Genomic DNA, 21,681 nt, shown 5'->3' with positions numbered 1-21,681 from the left:
AAGGGTGAATATGCACTGACGAATATGAGCCTTTGAGACCATTGTTGAGATTAATCCACACTGCATTATACACCACAAATCAATCTAGATATCTAACTTTTAGTTTGTCTGGATTAAACACAAAAATAGTGTCACTGTTTCAGACTAAAACAGTTTAACTGGGTCTTAAAGCCACAACAGTCTAAACAATTTGGCCATTTAAATCCGGTACTACTTTGTGATTTTTTATGATTAGAACAAATATTGTGATGCATCACAAAACATACATAGGGCCCAGTTTGAAGTTTTGCTGAAAAGAGGATGAAGGAAAAACGCATACAGCAAGACAGGAAGCTAGAGGAAGCGACAGAGACACCTGTGATCTTTGACCTCTTCTTCGACAGGAAGATGGTGAAGAAAAGAGAAAGGAGACTGTCACTGTGTCCCACTTCAGGGGATAGACCCGCTGAAATCTGCATCTCCAGACCGAATACGTTGTCAATACAGGTCAACAACCTGTGTCCCATTTCAAAGGCTCCTCCACTGTTTCAACGTGTCATTAAAAGAGAAGAGAATAGATTGCAAATATTACACGTGAAACAGGTTAAAGGAATATACAACCACCAACATTTGTAGTAGTTGTAGTTTTGAGCGGATCAATCTAACTGCTGAGTAGAGATAGATCCATAGGAAATATCAATAAGGCAACATTATATATCCCACTGTCCTTTGTGTGTGTTGCATTACATTTAGGATAGGGATGTCATGTGTACCGATTGTAAAGCCCTCCGAGGCAAACTTGTATTTGTGATGTTGGGCTATATAAAATAAACTGAATTGAATTAAACCAAACTAATCTATCTACTCTAAGTCAGGCTACTGATCATTCTTATAGTCATTATACCGCAATAAAATTCGATAAAACCTAATATTAGGAACCTGAAAACTGAAGTTAGGTGTCTGTTCCGGCGTGCTAATGAGCCCATATCCCAGCATCCTTTGCGCGTCGACGAGGCAGGGTATGTTTCCGGAGTGCACCGAGGACACATCAAGAAACGTCCCAAGGTTAGCTGTCGTTAAATCCGAACCTTTGCGTGCTATTTGCAATCTTTACGTTTATACTTATCGGGCTGTCTGATGTATTGAGCTCCTACAACTCTTGAAACAACCAGCCGTTCCCAAATGGGTTGGCGAATAATAATCAGATAACCTGATGTTATATTATCATGTTAGCAACGAGCTAACAGCTAGCACTAGCTAACTGACAACACTTTGTCACACTATGTTTACTATACTTGTTTTATCAGTATCTTTTTCTATCACGTGTCAAGGTTAGATAGTTATCCTTCGGTTTGATAAACATATTAGCATCGAGTAGAAGCGTAGACAAAGCTAACCTAAACGTAACTTTGATCACAAAGCTATATTTAACTCTGCTAGCTAACATTGAGCCTCAAGTTGAGGTGACACACTGATAGCTGAGTTCATATAACGTGTTTTCTAGACCTGTATTAGCTGTGAGTTAATCCTCCCTGCGCCTTGTTTTAGTATCATCTAGACGTGCAACTGCAGCTAACAAAGATGTCTGACACTATCGAGGAGAAGATCAAGAACTACAGGACGGCTCCCTTTGACGCCCGGTTCCCCAACACCAACCAGACCCGCAACTGTTTTCAGAACTACCTGGGTGAAGACATGGATCAATACGTTGTGATCACTCTTTAGAAAACCTTGTAACACTCACGAATTCGAGAAGGACACCGTGTCATTCGTAACATCTGTGATGTTAGTTCCTGATTGTTAAGTTAAATATGATGTAGCGGAAAGTAAACGGAAGCTTACAAATCAGTCGTCAGTCTGTTATTAATAATATTAGAAGTACAATTTAAATGACCTCCACATGACATTGGTAGTAGTACAAAAAACGCTGGAACCAGTTCTCTCATTTAAGTCGTAATTAATAAAATGTTTCCTTTAACTTTGCAGTGAATATTGGCTAATTATATTCATTGTGATTAAGAAAAACATGCAACATTGAATACATTATGAGTGTTTGTGCTCCAAATTCTTTGTTAAAACTGTCAGGTTATAATTTAATATAGTTTTATAAAGACAGCTTCACAATAGTGGTGGGATTACTTTCCGCCTCACATTGAAGCTTGAACATCTTGTTTATAAAATGAATAAAGCCAAGATAAGCTTGTTCTGTCAGACTTCCCATTTCCATGCTGGTACTGACTGTCCTTCGATCTCGGTGGCTTCTTTTTTTTATCTTGTTTTTAGTGTCTGATAGAAACCTTGAACCCTTTGTTGTTGTTTTGCCCCAGACTTCCACAGGTGCAATAAGGCCCTGTCAGCCAAAGACCAGGATGTGGCGCCCTGTGATTGGTACCAGAGGGTCTACAAGAGCCTCTGTCCTATGAGCTGGGTAAGTTATAGGGTTACAGTTATGATAGTTTTGTTGGTAATGTTTTCATGCACACTTAATGTTGATAGTGCTGGATAGACAAGAGTATTTCATGTAACCTAGCTAGACTTACTGCTTTGTGATATTCTGTGCCATGTGGTTGCCTTTTTCTGTCTGATTAACTGGTAAATGTTTATCTCTTGGAGTTTGAGGTTCTTTGTGCCATCCATTGAACTGCATGTGATATATAGCGTTGTTTCCGTTACGACAACATGTTCTCACAGCTGTTGCATTAGAAAGCTCAGATAAGGTAGTAACCAAACCAGGTTTTTACTGAAGATTTTAGTTGCAATATCTGTGAGACTAATTTGATACATACAGCGTTCCCAAAACCATAGAACCTCAAATCTCTGTTGGTGCTATATTGTAGGGATTGATATGCAACTACTGTAGGTGTATAAAGCCACAGTTCTGCTGATGCTTGAACTAATCTTAGAATGTTGTCAAATAGGGCTAATGTTTTCTCTAATATCTCCTACAGGTTGCTAAATGGGACGACCAGATAGAGGCTGGAAGTTTCCCAGGGAAGATCTGAAATCGGCAGCCGTCATGGATGCGGACCGTCCAATCCAGGCCATTCTATTACCTGCAGATCAGTAGTGTGCCGAAGGACATCGTTGTTAGTGATGCTACTGTTATTAACTTTAAATTTAAACATGCACATCTCTGCATGTTGAGGTCTGAAGTTCTTCCCACTGTCTCAATTGTAAACTATTCTTCAGTTTGTTTAATCAATAAATACTTAAATAATGAAAAGGATGTGGTTCATTATAGTGTTTCAGTACTTTGTTATATTGGATTTACTTAATGTTTTTTTCTCCAAACCACTGAACTTTTCTGAAATCGATTCCTTAATTTATAAAAAGCCAGCCTGGTTATTAACTATCTGTAATGGCTGCTATTAAGATTTTTCTGTTTTCAACTGTAGCCTCGCTGCATTACACGACATAGCCGCCAGCTGTCTTAATTTTACAGCCTCATCCTCTTCAAAGTATTCCAGATCATATTTACACTCGGGATGAAGTGTCTATTTGGTCATCTCTGAAAGACCCTCCGGTCTGTCTCCTGTGAAAACTCAACATAACTATAACAACGTTTTTCCAGCGGGTGGCAGTGGTGATAAAACCAGGTGGTTGTTTTGATGTAATACTTTATTTTCACCACACTGTGGCGCAGTTGTACTGTATCTGACCTGTCTAACAGGAGAAGAATATCAATTATTTCATTGCACAAATAGTATGAAACTGTACAGAAGATTTACTACATGAACAGTACTAGTCATGATCAATGATGATTAGAAACAAAGTTTTGACATAGTATTCAGGATTATACTTTTGTTATACAACAGAAGCTTCTATAAAGTCCTAAAAGATGCAGGATATCAATGACTTCTGAAAACAATACAAATCTAGAGTTTGCTGAATTACCAAAAAACAATAACCAAACAAAGATTCTCGTCATTTGAGTTTTTCATACTGTACCTTGATTCAAAGAAGTGATATTACTAATAAAAATCAGACAAACATTAAGTAATATTCAATGTATTCATGAAGGTGGAAGGTTTAACACTGCTGTCTGTTACATGTATTTATTTAATGTTTACACATCAGTCACACAAATACATGCCAATTTGCTCCTTTGATCTTTACCAGGATTTCACAGTTTACTTCACGTCTCTAGAAGTGACAAGCAGAGGCTTGCTTTAATTGCGTTGTGTTCCAGTTTTGTATTCCAGTTACAATATTAACACTTCCATCTTCATAGCACAGTTGTAATCTTTTGATATCGTCAGCAGTTCCCCTCAGCTATGCTATAATACGTCCTGACACGCCGGAGAAGGTGTGTTCGTCTCGGCTGAGTTCATTTGGTCGACCAAACAAATTCCCCTTCGGCCTCTACTTGGTGCTGGTAGACTGTCATGATTATGGTGGCAACGTGTTAAACACAGATTACAACATACATAAAGCTATTTATGTGACTGAGATAACTGTGAATGTTTTTCTAGTCAGTATCAACATGAATAAAAATAATGGCAACTCAAAAGCAGAAGGTGGCACTGCTGCACTAGTGTACACGAGTAGCTCCAGTAAACTGTCATCACAGCGCTTCATCGCTCTGTTGACCCGGAACCAACACATTGTCGTTATAAATACATCTTCAGAATGTGTAATCCCACACACCGTCCCGCATTTACCAAATATACCTCAAATGCTATATTGAACTAAAAGGAACTGTGTATACAGTGGTATAAACATTTAGAATATTTATATTTTATGCATATGCACAGCCATTTTAAACATGATTTGACTGTTTGAATATTTTTGCCTGAGGTAATAAATTCAAAATATATGTAGTGAAGTGTGGGAAAAGAAGGGGTTTCTTTCCTTAAATTTAAAAAAAAACAAAAAAAACAAAAAACAGAAAATTTCAAGGGAAAATTATAAAGTGAGAGGGTTATTTCTTGCTTTTGTCCCTACTTCTTATTCTTTGAAAGCTTCAAAGAATAAACAAACAAATGTAAACCTTTAGTGTGGTGCACTATAAGCAAACAAAGGAGGGAACAGACTCTACTTGTTGAATACACATTAAGTGTTTAAAAACTTGAAGAATAAATATTGAAATACTGGATTATACTGCCATATTTACATGTTTCTTCTTTTTTTAGTGAAACCCTTGACAGGAGTCAATGGCACACAACGGTGTTTTTTTAGCTCAGGCTGTGTGTGTGTGTGTGTGTGTGTGTGCGTGTGTGTGTGTGCGTGTGTGTGTGTGCGTGTGTGTGTGTGTGTGTGAGAGAGAGAAAGGATCTATCAATGTCCCCGTGTGTTTGCTCTTTGCAGATGTCTTATAATTTGATTTGCTCACTCAGATGAGGTCACTTGAGGAGATGCTGCGGGATCGGTTTCCCTGGCAACGGCTCACTAGATCCAGATGGATTGCTAGGACAGAGAGGTGGACTTTCAGAGGAATACATAAGTACTTTTGCAACCCTTGGGGCGCTGAACCTGCCATGTGCACACCCCTCTCCCTCTCTGCTAGTTCCTCTTTTTTTGGGTTCTGCCAAGAGTGAATGACAGAAGTGTGGTTGCACAGAAGAGTATTACACACGGAAAGGGGAGGAGCCACGCACACTTAACTTCATATACTGTATAACTTATCTTGTGAGAACTTCATATCAAGGCAGTCTGTCTGTCTACAGGGTCAGTAATGTAAAGTACAATTTTGAGCTACTTGTAGTTCCATTTTCTTCTTCTTCCAACTTCTACTTTGCTACAATTTGAAAACCAATATTGTACTTTTTACTCCACTACATTAATTTGATGACTTTAGTTGTTTTGCATTGAGATTGGTAACACAAATTATAATGAAAAACTAGATTATGCTGTATTTTTATGGATAAATATATATGTATTGCTCATGGTGAAATTCTAACTGTCAGATAAAATGTGTAGTCAAATAAAAAGTAGCTTGACTTTTACCAACTGCGACATTAAGTATTGTACACATTAATGCATCTATAATTATAATGCATTTGTTTAATATACATTATTCTGAAATGGGCTATTCTGCATAATGAGTACTTTTACTTTGGGTGTACATTGTGATGCAGAGACTTGAAAATAATGCATGACTTACTTTTAACAGAGCACTTAACCACTGTGGTAGTACTTGTTCTACTTAAGTAAAAGATGAGCAATTCTGCAACCACTGGTCATAGTTTAGTTATCTGTATTTTTGGCAACACCAACAATGATCCACGTTTCCACTCATTTGGCTCAGAAATAAATATGGGCTAATTAACTGGACTGTTATCTATAGGCTACAGTTTACATCATCAAATGCATGGAGACATGTTAGATAACATTCTCTAAGTGTTGCCCGAGACCATCAGTGAGTTGCTGGTTGAGGCCGACTTAAGACTTTTTTCCCAACACACATAATTACTTCATAATTTATTCCTGCATATTTTAGAGGGTTTATAAATAATACCAGTCTGGGCTGAGAACACAGAGGGCATGTCCTCAACCTGGGAGCTAATTCCAGTTTTTGGACACTATAAATTTACACTGATGCTTTAAGGCCAACCCAAAAAATTGGTGTACAAAATATTGTAATCAATCTTAATATTGACTACAATGTTGTCTAACCACAACACTACTTTTAGCTTGTTAAGAGCTTGGTGACATTGATAAAACAGCAAGAATACACTAGATTTAAAAATGTTCCAACCCAGCCAGATGTTGCCAACTGGTTTCCAATGAAAGCAGCAGCTCCAAACATCGAGCAAGAAAGTCGTTAAGTCGGCAACATTGACAGTTAATCCCTTCAGGCCTCCCCGAGAGACACTTCCCAAATCCTCATTATGAACATAAACAAATAGTAATTGACAAACAGCAAACATATGGTCAAATATAAACTTATATAACCTTATATATTATATACATATATAACATAAGGTCAAAATCGTCAGGGGTATGTGGGGGCAGTAAGACAAATATGTTCATATTTAACAATTTGTCACCAAAATCCAAGATCAAACTTAAGCCCTGAGCCTCTAATTAAAACTGCCAATGACAATACATGTACAACTACAATGGGAACCCAACCTGCTCACCAAGTTAAGTGAATTTAAAAATGGCCCTGCTCACTCTGGAGAACTCTTGTCAAATTCCAGACCGGGATTTAGGTGGGCTGTGGAGATTAGACATAGTTGATGAAGAATTATGAGGGCTCCCCATTTGTTTGCCTCCCACTGAGCCGGTCTCATGATTTCTGCATGACAAGGCTTTGTATCTGGACTCCGTGCACATTGGCTTTTGTTCTCGCGCCCCGGTGGGCAGCCGACGGGTCAGCAGCAGCACAGAGACTCCTTTCACCGGCACCGTTTGTTCTCGGTCTCTGCTCCGTACTGTAGGCTTACGCTCGTCCGAGCACGTCCCCCCTACTTCAGCTCAGAGGAAATGCGTCCGCGCTGATGCCATAGATATTACGACACGACACGAGTAAACGCGAAGTGACTCGACTGGGTGGAACATTTTTGCATGCGCCTTTTACGCACAGGGGATCTTTCCTGTGCGTAAAGAGCCGGGGAAAAACCCATCAACGCTGAAACGTGCTGGTAAACTTGTACCACTTTCTATAAAAACACACAGATAGGAGGGAGGGCTGAACATCTGCCTGAGCATACAACATCTGGACAGGACTGATTTACTGGATACAAAGACTGACTAATCCAGTCCGGTAAAGTTGGAAAGAGATTCACAGATTCGGACTTCCCGGATCAATAACTCTTTCGCTAAACGGTGTTACAACACAAACGATACCTCTCTGTAATCGTAGTGATGCAGACAAGCTACAACCTTAATTTTATAAAAACGGGTCGTTCTCCAAGCTGTACGGCTAACATTGGTCTCAATGTACAGCCGGCTGTGAGACGAGTGCGCGCAGGGACCGTCTGCAAAATGCAATGCAGAAAATACTACAAAAATATTCAATGACTTCACTATTATGAATTGTAGCATTGCCTAAATAATGTCAAACAGCAATGGGCTCCCCCTTGTTGTACTACATTTGTCCTTTTGAAGAAATGTGATTTCTATGAATTTGTAGTAATTATTCATATTTTTTGCAAACAATATCCAATAGCATCACAGTAATAAAGTCTAAAATGACAAAAATAATTTACAACATCAATGGGCTCATGCCTTGTTTTCCTACAACAGCTATATTGATGTGCATTTGATGTTAAATATTATAGTAACATTAGAATGAATGACTAAAAGGAAAAATCTGAAGCCTGCTGACACCTCTACAGACTATAATATTGAAATGATAAAAGTATAATAACTATATACACTCACTTTTTTTAACCCTTGCCTGGCCCTTTGTCCTCTCGTGCCGTACAAAATTATACCCATGGTATAGTGATTCATGAGGTATAGTCTGCCAGCAGTATCCATAGAATTGAGGATGGCTCTAATCTAACATTCAATTACCTCTTGGAAAAATTGTCAGGAAAATGTATATCCAAAAATAGAAGGTAAGTTAAATTAAGGTTCAAGTTAAGTCATGTTTACTTCATGCAACATTTTGATGGGTTTATCTGACATTACACTCCAGACCATCTGCTCTGTCTGACAATCTACTTGAATATCCATTTAGCAATCCAACTCGTGGCATTTTAGCATATGTTTTCAGGTTTGATGCATCAACAGATGGGTTCATTGGAGATAAATCTGTTACAACAATTTGAATAAGAAACTTGCCTCGCCTATGATGAGTTCATCTGCCCTCAAACTTTGGAATTCACTGTGCCGCAGGTTGAAACACAGCTTCTGTTGTATTGAATATTAATTGCAATTAAATATTAATAAAAATTCATAGAAATCATATTTCTTCAAGACGACAACTGTAGTACAACAAGAGGGAGCCAAATGATGTAGGAAATGATTTTTGTATTTTTAAATTGTATTACTGTGACGCTGTAGTATATTAATATTAATTAAATATTAAAAAGAATTCATAGAAATCACATTTCTTCAAAAAGGACAACTGTAGTACAACAAGGGGGAGCCCAATGATCTATGACATGGTTTTTGTCTTTTTAAACTGTATTACTGTGACGCTATAGCATATTCATATTAAAAAGAATTCATTAAAAAAAAAATCAAAGAAATCATATTTCTTCAAAAAGGCAACTGTAGTACAACAAGGGGAAGCCCAATGATGTAGGAAATGATTTGTCTTTTTAAACTGTATTACTGTGACCCTATTGCATATTCATATTAATTAAATATTAATAGAAATTCATAAAAATCATATTTCTTCAAAAAAACAACTGTATGAAGTTATTTTGGTAATGCTACAATTCATAAGTGAAGTCATTGAATATTTTTGTCGTATTTTCTGCATTGCACTTTGTAGACGATCCCTGCGCCCCTGTGCGCACTCGTCTCACAGCCGGCTGCACTTAGAGACCAATGTTATCCGTACAGCTCGGAGAACGACCCGTTGTGAAATGAAGGTTGTAGCTTGTTGTCTGCATCACTACGATTACAGAGAAGTATCGTTTGTGTTTTAACACCGTTTAGCGAAAGAGCTATTGATCCTGGAAGTCCGAATCTGTGAATCTCTTTCCAACTTTACCGGACTCACAAATCCCACATAACGGTAAAAAAAAAAAAAAAAACATATTCTTAACAACGCCGATTAACTCATGCGGTTTATTAATTTCCCCCAAAAAACATTCACATGTTAATTCCATGTCAGTATTGTCATTATAACATGACTAAATGGTAAAGTAGCCTTCTGTACGTGATACATGTTTGATAAAACCCCGTTGAGCATCATCCGCAGCTCCATCGCACAATGTGTGTTATTGAAGTATCTGCAGCTCATTGATTTGACATTTCATGTTTGTATTGGTAACAAAAAATAGGCAAAGCGAAGTTAATTTAAAGAGAGAGGGAGTCACTTTTTTTCTCATTTGAGTTCATGATTAGAGAGAGCCGAAGAGGAGGGTGAATACGGAAGCAAAGGGAGGGGTTACTGTCACTTTGGGGACTGGCTTCTGTTGAATTCAGTGAGAGCAGAACAGTTCTCCACTCTACCTGGGTCTCTATTGGGTCGGTGGTTTATGATCCTTACTGGTAGGAGCAATAGGACTGCATGGATTATTAACACATGTATTATTTATTCATTATTGATGATCACATTGTTCTTGTGTTTGTTTGTATTCAGGTTTCTTTGCACAGAGGTGTGTCTGCCTAAGGAAAAAGAGACTCCGTCTAACGTGCTTCTGCAAACTAAAGAGTTCCTATCTTTCTTCTATCAAAGCAGAAAAGATGGAGCGAATGGAGGACGATAAGGTATATCACTGTTTCTTAATTCTATTGCTGCATGTGTTGCTGTTGTTGGTTCTGTTATTTTTCCCAATTTGTTATAATATTTAAAACCTACATGTGTGATACTGCTATACAGTTTCTGTACTTTACTATCATCTTCTCAGATACAAACACATTACTGTAAGCTGTCCCAGTGGTCCCTGAGGAAGAGTGCCAGCTATTTTGCCATTGTTTCATTCTGAGTTCTTTTGAAAACACCTCCTAATGAATAACAGTGTGGTATTACGAGTCACAGACTGTCAATTCTGTATTTTTCCATTCTGGCAAGAGCAGTAGATTGGGTGAGTGTAACTGCAGGAGATGAGTAAGATACAAAGCGTGAGACCGGTGAGTGGCAAGTTTGAACATGTGTGTTTTTAGTTTCTTGCTTTTATTTGTGGAGTCCAAAAAGTGGGACGAGGGAATAGTAATACAACAAAAAGAGCTCTGCAAAAAGGGAAGCAAGGAATTACAACTGCACAAATATAGGACACACAATAGGTTGTAGTTTTGGTACACAGAGGATTTCAAGTTATTAATCAAATGGTGAACTTTGAAAGCATTAACTCTTTGGCATTATAACAAATATCTTTGCCTGCTATCATGTGCGCATTGATAAAAAGAAAGGTTCAACGCAATATAGTCAAAAAGGATAAATAGAGAAAAAAAGATTTTCTAAAACAGGTGGAAAAAACAAGTTTTATAGAGTAAAATAGAGGGGAAGGGGCAGAGATTGCAAGATGACATGAACGTGGTAGCTGCGTGTCAAGAGTCTTTCTTCCGAGTATTGAGAGAGGCGACGAACTGTTGAAACCAAGAAACTCCATGTGGTTTGTAGTAATTCTGCAGATATTGAGCAGCATTAATGAATATGCTTGGCTTCTGCTAGCAATTATAAAAACGTATACAACTTTATGTTCTTGTGCAACCATAATGCCTCAACATCAGCAACCTCAATGTCTGACGCATTAAATAATATAAGTGCTCTCAGTCGGCCACTCCTTCATTCGAGTTGCTCTAGCAAGCGGTTTATCAATGCAATCGTGTCTAAATCTTTTTCAACATAAGCATGTCTATACCACAAGCACACATATATACACACGACCACACCCCCACAGGCAGTTTCTCCTCATCAGATCTTTTCTAGTGCACCACATACAAACCTGGCATGTGTAGGTGGTCTTGTGCCAAAAGTCAAACATGGTTTGCAATTAATTTGTTGTTACATGTTATTGATGTAAATGTTAGCTCCCTTTTTTCTTCTTCTGAATTTCTCTTTTAGTCTTTATCATGCATTTGTTTTATTGCCAGAACTTCGCATTTCTCTTTCGCCATCACTTTATCGTGTATGCAGCACTTCCTGTGTGCCAAACTGTCAAGATACTCTGTCCACCACATGAAGTTCACGAGACCGTGACAGCATAGCGTTCAGCTAGTTGTAGTCCTTATTATGAGACAAGGCCATGATGTCCCTGAGAAACACTGTGGCTTAATTTCAACTGATTATCACCATCTTACTATGGTGAAATATTTTCAAGTTGCTCCTAACTTCCTCCTGTGTGTTGTATCACGCTGACCCGTGTTGGTAACCTGATGAAAGAACAGACAGTTTGTTTCAGGAGAGGGAGACTCCTTGACCTGCCCTTTGATCTTGGGTTTTAGGTGGTTTCATGACATTGGGAGGAGTTTTATCTATACATCTGTATTTTATCTGTGCAGATAGTGATAACATGTCTGGTAAAACATTGGGACACAGCGCATTGTGCGCGTCTTTGTGCTTTCTGAATTGAGTGCGATTATAAATTGTGCAAAACTACTAATTATCTTGCAACATGAAGTTTGTGTTGAAATGGGGGCGGGTTTTGAAAAGACAGGACGATGACAAATGGATTATTATTTTTTTTTAAATGAGCCTATTTGGACCTGGAGACTCAGGATTCAAAAGATCTCAGAAGGTTGGTGTATTAAAATAAATGTAAAAGAGATTTATCTTGGTTTGAATCTGTTGAATCAGAGTGAAACTTCTAAAGGGACTTCTTTTTTGGGCATGCATCCTCCATATAGTACACAACAACTTCATTAAAGAATTACTTCGTACAATTCTGCTTGGTTGGATACTTTTACATTTAGCAAATTTCACTCCCCAGCATGCCCTCCCATGTTAGGGATTATTGTCAGGTGTATTAGCTTGTTATGAGTTAAACCCACTTTAATTCCAAAACCAGCAGGGGAAAAAACAATCACAATAGGATTCAGTCTTATTCTCTCAGGGTGTCTTTAGCTACTTAGCTGAGAAATACCTCAGAGCTGTGCTGTGTTGTAACACCTAGCTTTTACAGCAGTGATGCGAGCTGCTAATGCAGAAAGCTGAAAACAAGGAGGGAGAGCAGAATTATAAAGGCTCATTGTGTGTGTGTGTTACCAGTGTCACTGTATAACAACAAGAGCTTTGTAGAGCCAAGGGCAGGCCATGTGCACACACACTGAGGGGTGATTGTCCATAAACTCCTTTCGCTCATCGTTTTAATCTTTCATATTTCTTGTGTCTTTTGCTTTCTCAACAGCCGAAGAAGAAGTTGACCTTTTACCTTCTCTACAGTGTTTCAACAGCAGTCATTGGCTCACTACAGTTTGGCTACAACACCGGGGTTATCAATGCACCCGAACAGGTTTGTATGCGTTTTCTGGATGAGACTTGTCATGGGCGTCGTTTCGTGTTAAAAGAGGGGGATTGGTAATAGATCCCTCATTTTCCAATATCAATACTGTAATAACCAACACAACCGTTTTAATTGCCATCATTTTAAACACGTTTTAATCTTTTTGTTCTGTATCTGTCGTTTTGTAAGGAGGCCTAAATTAGATTTATGGTCCTGACATGTCTGGTCTCATTTGTAACCACATCATTGCAAGGTGGCAATGCTAAAAGCTACACTGCCCCCGTGTGGATTTGTCAGGAACTCACGCATCGAACACAAGCTCAGTCACATCTGTTAGGCCTTAAAATCACTTTTTTGAAACAACATAAGACAAACACTTACTTAAAAGCAGTCACTTCTAATCCCAGCACTCTTTTCTCTGGTTTGACAGAAACTGCGCAGGTTTTTCCAGAATGCGTCGATGGAGCGGTACGGGGAGCCGTTCAGCCCAGGTGCCAACACCATGGTGTGGAGCTTTGCTGTTGCCATCTTCAGTGTTGGAGGCATGGTGGGGTCTTTCTCTGTTGGGGTGTTGGTCACCAAATTTGGCAGGTGAGAACATCAGGAATAGACACTGTGGTGCAGGACATATAGTTTCATGTAAAATGACAGACAGCACATTGTAAACATGTGCCGTCTGTCCTTTCAAGATTATCAGTACATGTTTACAATAGGACTAACCTCAGTAAAAAGTAATAATAGCTATTTTAACTTTTTTTTAATTTCCTTCCGTTACGCCCCGTGGTGGGACGCAATATAAAAACAGCAGATTTAGACAAGAGCGGGTACGGTCACACATTTATTTACAAAAACACAACACAGGGAACAAGGACTGTCAGTGGCACCAAAGAAAAGAACTTAACACCCCCCTCCCCCATTTACAGGTGCACCCATCAAGTACAGGGGGTGGTGCTCACTCTAACCTAGGGTATTAACAACAATTAAACCTACATGTATGCAATATGTAAACCCCAGGGTATCTTACCTGTCCTCATTGACCCTGTGCACACAACAAAACCAAAGTAGGCTGCTAACAAGAAATAGAGTTTAAACAAAGGTGGTGTAACTAAAGACAAACCATAAACCAGGAAACAAACAGAGCTCTGCCACAGCTCAACCCAACTCAACACGAGACCCGAGGCAGAGTGCAGAGAGAGACTTAACAAACAGGACTATTAACAGGGGGACTGGGTGATTGGATGACTGGAACCAGGTGTGTACATCTGTGAAGTATGAGAAAGACAACAGGAGGGGGAGACAAAGCAACAACACAAAACAAAACACAATACATGTACGCATAGTAGACATATAGGACACTGTCCATAACACCTTCGATTATTCAATTGGCAAAAACAATGTTTGGCAACTTTGAAAATAGATTAATTCTTTTAGTCACTTATCTATGTAGAATGGCAAACGTGCTGGTTTTAGCAATTAAAATGTAATGATATTTTTTGTAAAATCTGATAGCAAATTAAATATTTTAGGTTTTGGACTGTTGGTTAGACAACAAAAAGTCACACGAAGAAGAAGAAAATTGTGATTTTGTCATTATTTTTAATTGAGAAGATTGTAAAAGCAGATGACTTAGTAATACATACTATTTATACATGCCTTTTATAGTTGCTTTATTTTACTCACTCATGCCCTTTTCCTCCTGGTCTCTCGTCACCAGGCGTAAGTCCATGATGCTCTCCAATGTCCTGGCTATAATTGGTGGGGGTCTCATGGGACTGTCGGCTTTGAGTGGATCTTATGAGATGGTCATTATCGGTCGCTTGATCATCGGAGTGTTCTGCGGTCTGTGCACGGGACTGACACCCATGTACGTAGGCGAGATCTCTCCCACTGCTGTCCGAGGAGCCTTCGGCACGCTGCACCAGCTGGGGGTCGTTATTGGCATCCTGGTGGCACAGGTATAGGCTGTGATAATACAGCTGTGTTGATGGTTTTTATATACAAAATATATCAGCTAAGAATTTCATGCCCATCAAAATATAAACATTGCAATGCGCTAGTACAAGATGCTTTACTCACCTCACCAAACCTTCTTGGACATCTCGCCATCATTACAGCAGTGTCAGTGACTGTATACCTGACCATGAATACAAAGCATATAACATTACAAGAATCCTTTCAGAATATATATATATATATATATATATATATATATATATATATATATATATATATTATTATTCATATTCAATTATATATAATATATATTTTTAGCAAATAGAACATTTAATTGTAACCAATCAAATACGGTAATACGGTGAATATTCCCTTTTCAATACAAACTAACACATATCGCATTGTTTCAACCTCATTTTTCAAAGCACAGTATAGTCAAATCTTGTACCAGTTACATGACTGATCAATGGACTGCATGTAAGGAAACTAGGAACAGACGTATACTCTGCTAAGCTAAAGATAAGATAACTGAAACAGTTGGTGAGGAGAACAAAGCATGGTGCACTGAAGAAGAGCTCTACCACTTGTTTGAGTTTCATCATAAGTCTTTCTTCCCTGTTATCTATCTATTTTAGATCTTTGGTCTGGAGTTTCTTCTTGGCTCTGACTCCCTGTGGCCTCTGCTGCTGGCTCTCACTATCCTGCCGGCCATCCTGCAGTGCATACTGCTGCCTTTCTGCCCTGAAAGCCCTCGCTACCTGTTCATTGTCCTCAACCAGGAAGAGGAGGCAAGAAAAGGTACGTTTTGAGACACTATACCAACAAGATGGCAACATTAGGTTTTAATGAGTCTGCATCTAGAATTACTCTTGCATTTTTAATGATCTGTGGATTGAAGCATGGCCCTGTGAAGTTTTACCACATGATGTCCCAAGACCATTACAGGATTTCCTTACATCATTTTTGCACAATAATGTTCTTCCTTGCTCTCCATTCTTCTCTCTGTAGCGCTGGTGCGTCTGCGCGGCTGTGAGGACGTGAGCGATGATATTCAGGAGATGAAGGAAGAAGGGATGAAGATGGCCTTGGAGAAGAAAGTGTCCATCCTTGAACTCTTCCGCTCCCCAAACTACCGTCAACCAATCATCATCGCTATAATCCTCCAACTCTCTCAGCAGCTGTCTGGCATCAACGCTGTGAGTAAACAGAGTCTCAAAATGGAGCAGAGTGTTATTGATATGATCATCAAGTGTCAGTCCATGTCATCTCGTACATTAATCTTTAATGGAGCATTCATTGAAATTATACAAATGTGTATGACAAGCATATGACGAGAGATGTTTCTTGGCTCCAGGCAATGTTAGATTGAGTGGAATAATCGAAGCCACTAAGGGTCGAAGGAAGGTATTTTGTTAATAAGGTCATTTCACCAGACTGACTAAATGTGTTAGAGTTCCCTCGTCTGACCTGACAATCACAGTCAAGCTGCAGCAGCCTGCGGCTAAAGGGTGCAACATTGATTGAACTGACAGATATATTAACACTCATGACCTATCTCACCCACCACCCGATACTGTCTGTCAGGTTGATGTTGACGGAGACCAAAGAGAGTGAATTTTGGACTTACATTGGAAGGTGGATGTAAACACAGACTTTAACAGTGTTGTGTTTAAAGCCTGTTGCTCTGCTGCCAAGTGGCCAACAAAATAAATGAATATAGGTTTAATGTAATGTAATTTTTACACAATTTATATTCACTAAAATAACTAGTTACTCATAATAGTCTTCCTCTCCCTCCAGGTGTTTTACTACTCTACAGGTATATTTGACACAGCTGGTGTTACTCAACCCATCTACGCCACCATCGGAGCCGGAGTTGTCAACACTGTGTTTACTGTTGTCTCTGTAAGTTTCTGACTACACATCTGGTGTCTCAATACAAGGAATGATTTATATTTATTGGATTATTAATTGCTATCTGTCTTGTTTTGACCCCAGCTCTTCCTGGTTGAACGGGCTGGGCGAAGGACGTTGCACCTGATTGGTCTGGCTGGAATGGCTGTCTTTGCCCTCATCATGACGATCTCCCTGTCTCTGGTGGTGAGTGATGTGATGTTTCTCCTGTGAGTTTACAGAAAGAAGAAGTTCCCCTACTGCTCCCTCGTTACATATTGTCCTAACTCTCTTTCTTTCTCTTTCCGAGCAGAAGGCAAACCCGTCTCTAAGCTACCTGGCCATTGTGGCTGTGTTTGGCTTTGTTGCCAGTTTTGAGATGGGTCCAGGTCCAATCCCCTGGTTTATCGTGGCTGAGCTCTTCTCCCAGGGTCCCCGACCTGCTGCCATGGCCGTCTCTGGTTTCTCCAACTGGACCGCCAACTTCCTGGTGGGGCTGGGTTTCCCTAAACTGGAGGTATGGGCAATATTTACTTCACTAAAATCTTCAGCCGTGCGAGTAGTTTTGTCTCTAACAGACATATCTCTCTCTTCTTCTCTCAGGAACTGTGTGGTCCTTACGTCTTCATCATCTTCATGATCCTCCTCATCATGTTCTTCATCTTCACCTACCTGAAAGTACCCGAGACCAGAGGAAGGACCTTTGACGATATTGCTCAGGGATTCGCTTCCAGTGCAGGGAAATCCTCCATGGAGCCTGAGCCGGGCACCGCTGGCCTCACAGAAAGCAAAGAACCCATGTCTCCCACAGACAAGGTTCCCATGGTGAATCTTCCATAGAAAAGAGAAGGAAGACTCGGGGTACAATACAGACAACAGGTTTCAAACACATTGGTATTGTAAGGAGCTATATTTCATAACACACATATGGCGAGAGAGCAGCCGTGTGTGTTTATAAAAAGCCAACTAAATACAGTGTTAAAGATTCCCTGTTTACCAATGCTAAATTAATTGACAGAATTCCCTCTAATCCTGCTTTCAACAGGGGGCCAAACTTAACTGAATTACTAGTACTTAATATTTGTTGACATGCACGCTGCCAGGTCAACGCATACTGCCATATAAGAGGATCAACATATGTTGAGTGTTAAATCCCAGGTCTTCGGCTACCCCCAGTGTTAAAAGGTTGTGGGATTTGGAGGGGTTTATGTATTGAGGTCAAGCTTAAAAGGCTGGTTTTGGAGCCCAGTAGTTTGACCCAAAAAAAGACTGACTTGCTGTCCTGTCTGCCTGCCTGATATGTCTTGCTGCCAGGGGGAGGGAGCCATGTTTTCTTAAGAAGACAGAATATATATAGAGGTGCTACAGTAAGTCCCTCTCCCTTTCAGGTGCACAACAAAGTGCTGACTATAGACTTAGAATAAATATATTTAACCATGTAGAAGATAATAATAATATTTCTTCTCATCCTGTAGCCTCCCCTGAGAGGGATGTTTGTGTGTTGTTTGAAGTCAAACAAAAAATAGGGCAGTTCTGTAAATTAGTACTGTCTGCTTCAAGTATTTGGTTTGTATGATAACGAGGTGCAGTCCGCACTACCAGGCCCTAAAAAGTCTCCTTATAGGCTTTCTGATCTAAAAAGCACAACATAATCTCTTGTGTTCTGGGATTTCATTGAAGAGTGCAGTCAAGATGTCGTAGTGCAGTCGTTTATGCAATTCAGCAGTTGGCTAATATACTCGGGCACTGTGGCATAGAAAACACAAAACACATGCATTATCACCGCCTGAAGCTTTTTGGACATCTGTACAACGCAGTAACTTCTGCACAATAGGTCATCAAACTAAATATCTTACAATCTCTAAAATACTGTTCCATCAAATCAAAAGTGCTTGTCAGTGTTAAAACAGTCATTTAAGACAGTGGCTCTCAACCTTTTTTCAGTGATGTACCCCCTGACCAGTGCAAAGCATTTTTGGTTGAAAAAAAGATGTAATACACGACGCTGTCCCATCAGTGTCTGATTTAATATAGAATATATACAATTCAGTATACGAACTTACACTTATATTTCATTGAGTATTTATTAAATAACTATTTTAAAAGGATTTTTAAATGGATGCTCATTTTAAATATATTTAAAATAAATCTCACGTACCCCCATTTGAGAACCACTGGTTTAGGAGATTCATTGAAACACATTCAAGTGTACTGATAAACAACACTTATGTCCGTCTAAACGTCTAAAAACACTAAATGGATTGTATTTTGATGCACAAAAATGTCTTGTCTTGTGTTGTTGTTTCTAATCTTCTGAAATCATGTGTATATATTGTAGAATCTCCAGTTACTGCATCATGATGGACTCTCACAGCACAGTATACATGCTTATAAATGTTGTGTCAGTGTTTGTACAGTTGCATCTTCATCTTGGCACACACGCTTAAGGAAGTACTTTTTAACGTTTGAATTTAGCAGCTTTTAATTTGCACTTTGGCAGTCGGAACTACTTTCTAATGTTTATTTTGTGTGTGGCTCTCTGTAAATATACTGGATGTGTTAGGATGTGTATGGTGTTTGGTTGTTATTAGTGCCTCATAATACTGTTTTATCTAGGTTATATCCACGGATTTTCTTGCACTGTTACTCTGGTGAATGTCACTAAGTTGCTCGATAGTAGACATAAGTGAGAAGTTGAGCGCTGAATATGTGTGAGAGTCACATAAGAGATAATAACCGTTACTGTTTTTCTATCGTACAGTCCTCTGTTCTCCTGCGTTTAAAGTACAAGTGACACTTGCTTTGAGAAACTAAAAAGGAAATAAAGTTGTCCATCTTTTAAGGGAATGTTCGACTTGAATTATGAGCATCCGAGGTTTGTAATGCTACGAGTCAAAGCACTGAATGTTTAATGTAATTGCGGTGTTTGAGTGAAAGTGCGAGAGGTTTGTCTCATATTGTGTCTGGTCTCTACTTCTGCACCGTGGCAACTCTGATTCCTTTTCTGCACCGCAGCAACTCCTCAGTCAGCGGTGCAGTTATACACTGTAGAGCTAACCAACCATCTGAAACACTGAAATAAAGCCATGAGTTGAAAAGCAGACTTCAGTTTTTCTCTTTGTCTGCTGCTGCTGAACAGTTGGGTTTAAAAAGATGTATTCATGGGTGTGATGACGCTTTAGGAGTGCCTGCGTGAGGAGTTACGAGGTCAGATTTCCTCCTGGGTCACACAGTTTCAAAAGCCAAACGAGAGGAACACACACGTAGAGACGCAAGAGAAATTTGACCTCAAAGAGGAATTCCCCTGAAAATGTACTTTAACATTGCAGCTCTAAAGAAAACATTCTTCTAAAATTACAGGTCTTTGCTTTTGTTTTACGAGTGCAGTTGTACGTGATCCATTTTTTGAAGGAAGGAGACCTTCAGGGCTGCAGCTAACAACTATTTTCTTATCGCTTTCTCCAACAATTTATAATTTGGTCACAAGTTGCCACAGCACATGATCACCCACATGATTGGCCCATTTTTTGCTTAAAGATTTTTATATAAGTTCATCAATTGACCAAAAGTTAACAATGAACTGATTCATCAACTAGTCGTTCCAGGTCTAAAAAACATATTCATCAAGATAACACAGGGAACAAGTTATTGTTGAACAAACTGAAAACAAATTAAGAAGTTTTAATTCCCTGCTTAATGACTGAAGGACTGCGATCCACCTCCCTCTGTACTTTACCTCTCGGAGCAAAGAGCCCTGGGTACACAGGGCCCCCGGCTGGCTGGGAATGGGGCCATCTAACTGTGTCAAGCCAATAGGCAACATCTCCCTGCAAGAGTCGACTGAAGTCTTACTCAATGCAGTGAACTGGGGCATGAAAGCCCATCAACAAGCTGCAGTACTGAAGTCTGACCAGCGAGCGGCGTGCGTGAGCCAGAGGGTTGTTCAACTAAATCTGTTTGCATGTGTGTGTGTGCGTGTGTGTGTGTGTGTGTGTGTGTGTGTGTGTGTGTGTGTGTGTGTGTGTGTGTGTGTGTGTGTGTCTAGATACTGTCTGGATGAGCAATCTTGTGAGGAGTGTGTCTGAGAGACAGAGGGGAGAGGAGGGGAGTGTTAAGGAAGAGGGAGGATGAAAAGCATCCAAAAATGTGGCTAAATTATATTAATTTTCTATAAAAGGTCGAACTAAGAGAGATCAAGAAGAAGAAAAAAAGGAAACAGAAGTCAGGCAATCAAACATGCCACAGCTTGAAAAATGCAAGTTAGCACAGCGTCCAGACGTGTGAGGGATGCCACAGTCTGCCAGCCGTCCTCGCTGAAATTTGTGCTCGGCATTTTGAGGAGAGCTGGAACTGATGTCGTTAGACGTGTCGAGACAGTTGTTTCAGAGACCAGACAAACTTGTTTTTTAATTTTTCAACCTCCTTTTCCCTCTGTCACTCTCTCTTGTTGACTCTTGCTTTCTCTCTTGGTAATTGTTTCTCTCAAATATATATTAAAAAACTCTCCCACTTTCCTCCTCTCACCCCGTCTCTCTGACAACGGTGTTTTGTTTACTTCCTCTATTGGCAGTTGTATGGGTTGCTCTGTAAATATTTTTCTCCTTCCCTCACCCATCCACCCCCCTAGCCTCCCTCCCTTTCTCTCTCTCTCTCTCTCTCTCTCTCTCTCTCTCTCTCTCTCTCTCTCTCTCCCTCTCCCAGATAAAGGGAGCAAACAGACTCCACCCCCTCTCTCACCCCCCTCTCCCTCTCTCTCCCTAGCTCTGTCACACATACTCACTCTATCTCCTTCTTTCATGCTCTCTCCCTCCCTCTCTCTCTGTGTCAGTGTCATTCTGTAGTGGAG

The 21,681-nt window shown here is 39.6% G+C and overlaps 2 protein-coding genes across 2 annotated transcripts; both read left to right on the top strand.

The window, feature by feature from the left end:
• Positions 1 to 982: 982 nt before the first annotated feature.
• On the top strand, positions 983 to 3,196 carry cox6b2 (cytochrome c oxidase subunit 6B2). Its single transcript, XM_079227825.1, has 4 exons — positions 983 to 1,044; positions 1,528 to 1,666; positions 2,307 to 2,407; positions 2,928 to 3,196. Exons 2-4 carry the CDS (start codon positions 1,561 to 1,563, stop codon positions 2,979 to 2,981), a joined length of 261 nt encoding a protein of 86 aa, XP_079083951.1. The 5' UTR covers positions 983 to 1,044; positions 1,528 to 1,560; the 3' UTR covers positions 2,982 to 3,196.
• A 7,094-nt stretch (positions 3,197 to 10,290) lies between these two features.
• slc2a3b (solute carrier family 2 member 3b) lies at positions 10,291 to 19,930 on the top strand (the record flags this gene model as incomplete). Its single annotated transcript, XM_079227819.1, has 10 exons — positions 10,291 to 10,314; positions 12,894 to 12,998; positions 13,420 to 13,580; positions 14,704 to 14,944; positions 15,578 to 15,740; positions 15,951 to 16,138; positions 16,743 to 16,847; positions 16,941 to 17,042; positions 17,149 to 17,352; positions 17,439 to 19,930. The coding sequence occupies 10 exons, from the start codon at positions 10,291 to 10,293 to the stop codon at positions 17,673 to 17,675; spliced, it is 1,530 nt and encodes a 509-aa protein (XP_079083945.1). The 3' UTR covers positions 17,676 to 19,930.
• Positions 19,931 to 21,681: the final 1,751 nt, after the last annotated feature.

This window comes from Taurulus bubalis, assembly GCF_910589615.1.
Source record: "Taurulus bubalis genome assembly, chromosome: 12".
NCBI lineage: Eukaryota > Metazoa > Chordata > Actinopteri > Perciformes > Cottidae > Taurulus > Taurulus bubalis.
The sequence above is the reverse complement of the archived record's forward strand: the minus strand, read 5'-3'. Positions and strand labels throughout refer to the sequence as shown.

What these genes read in the sequence shown, in the direction of transcription:
- cox6b2 (XM_079227825.1), top strand. Translation starts at nt 1,561, where the DNA reads ATGTCTGACACTATCGAGGAGAAGATCAAGAACTACAGGACGGCTCCC. An exon ending in CTGTTTTCAGAACTACCTGG is followed by an intron (nt 1,667 to 2,306) that starts GTGAAGACATGG and finishes GTTTTGCCCCAG; the next exon opens with ACTTCCACAGGTGCAATAAG. An exon ending in GCCTCTGTCCTATGAGCTGG is followed by an intron (nt 2,408 to 2,927) that starts GTAAGTTATAGG and finishes TATCTCCTACAG; the next exon opens with GTTGCTAAATGGGACGACCA.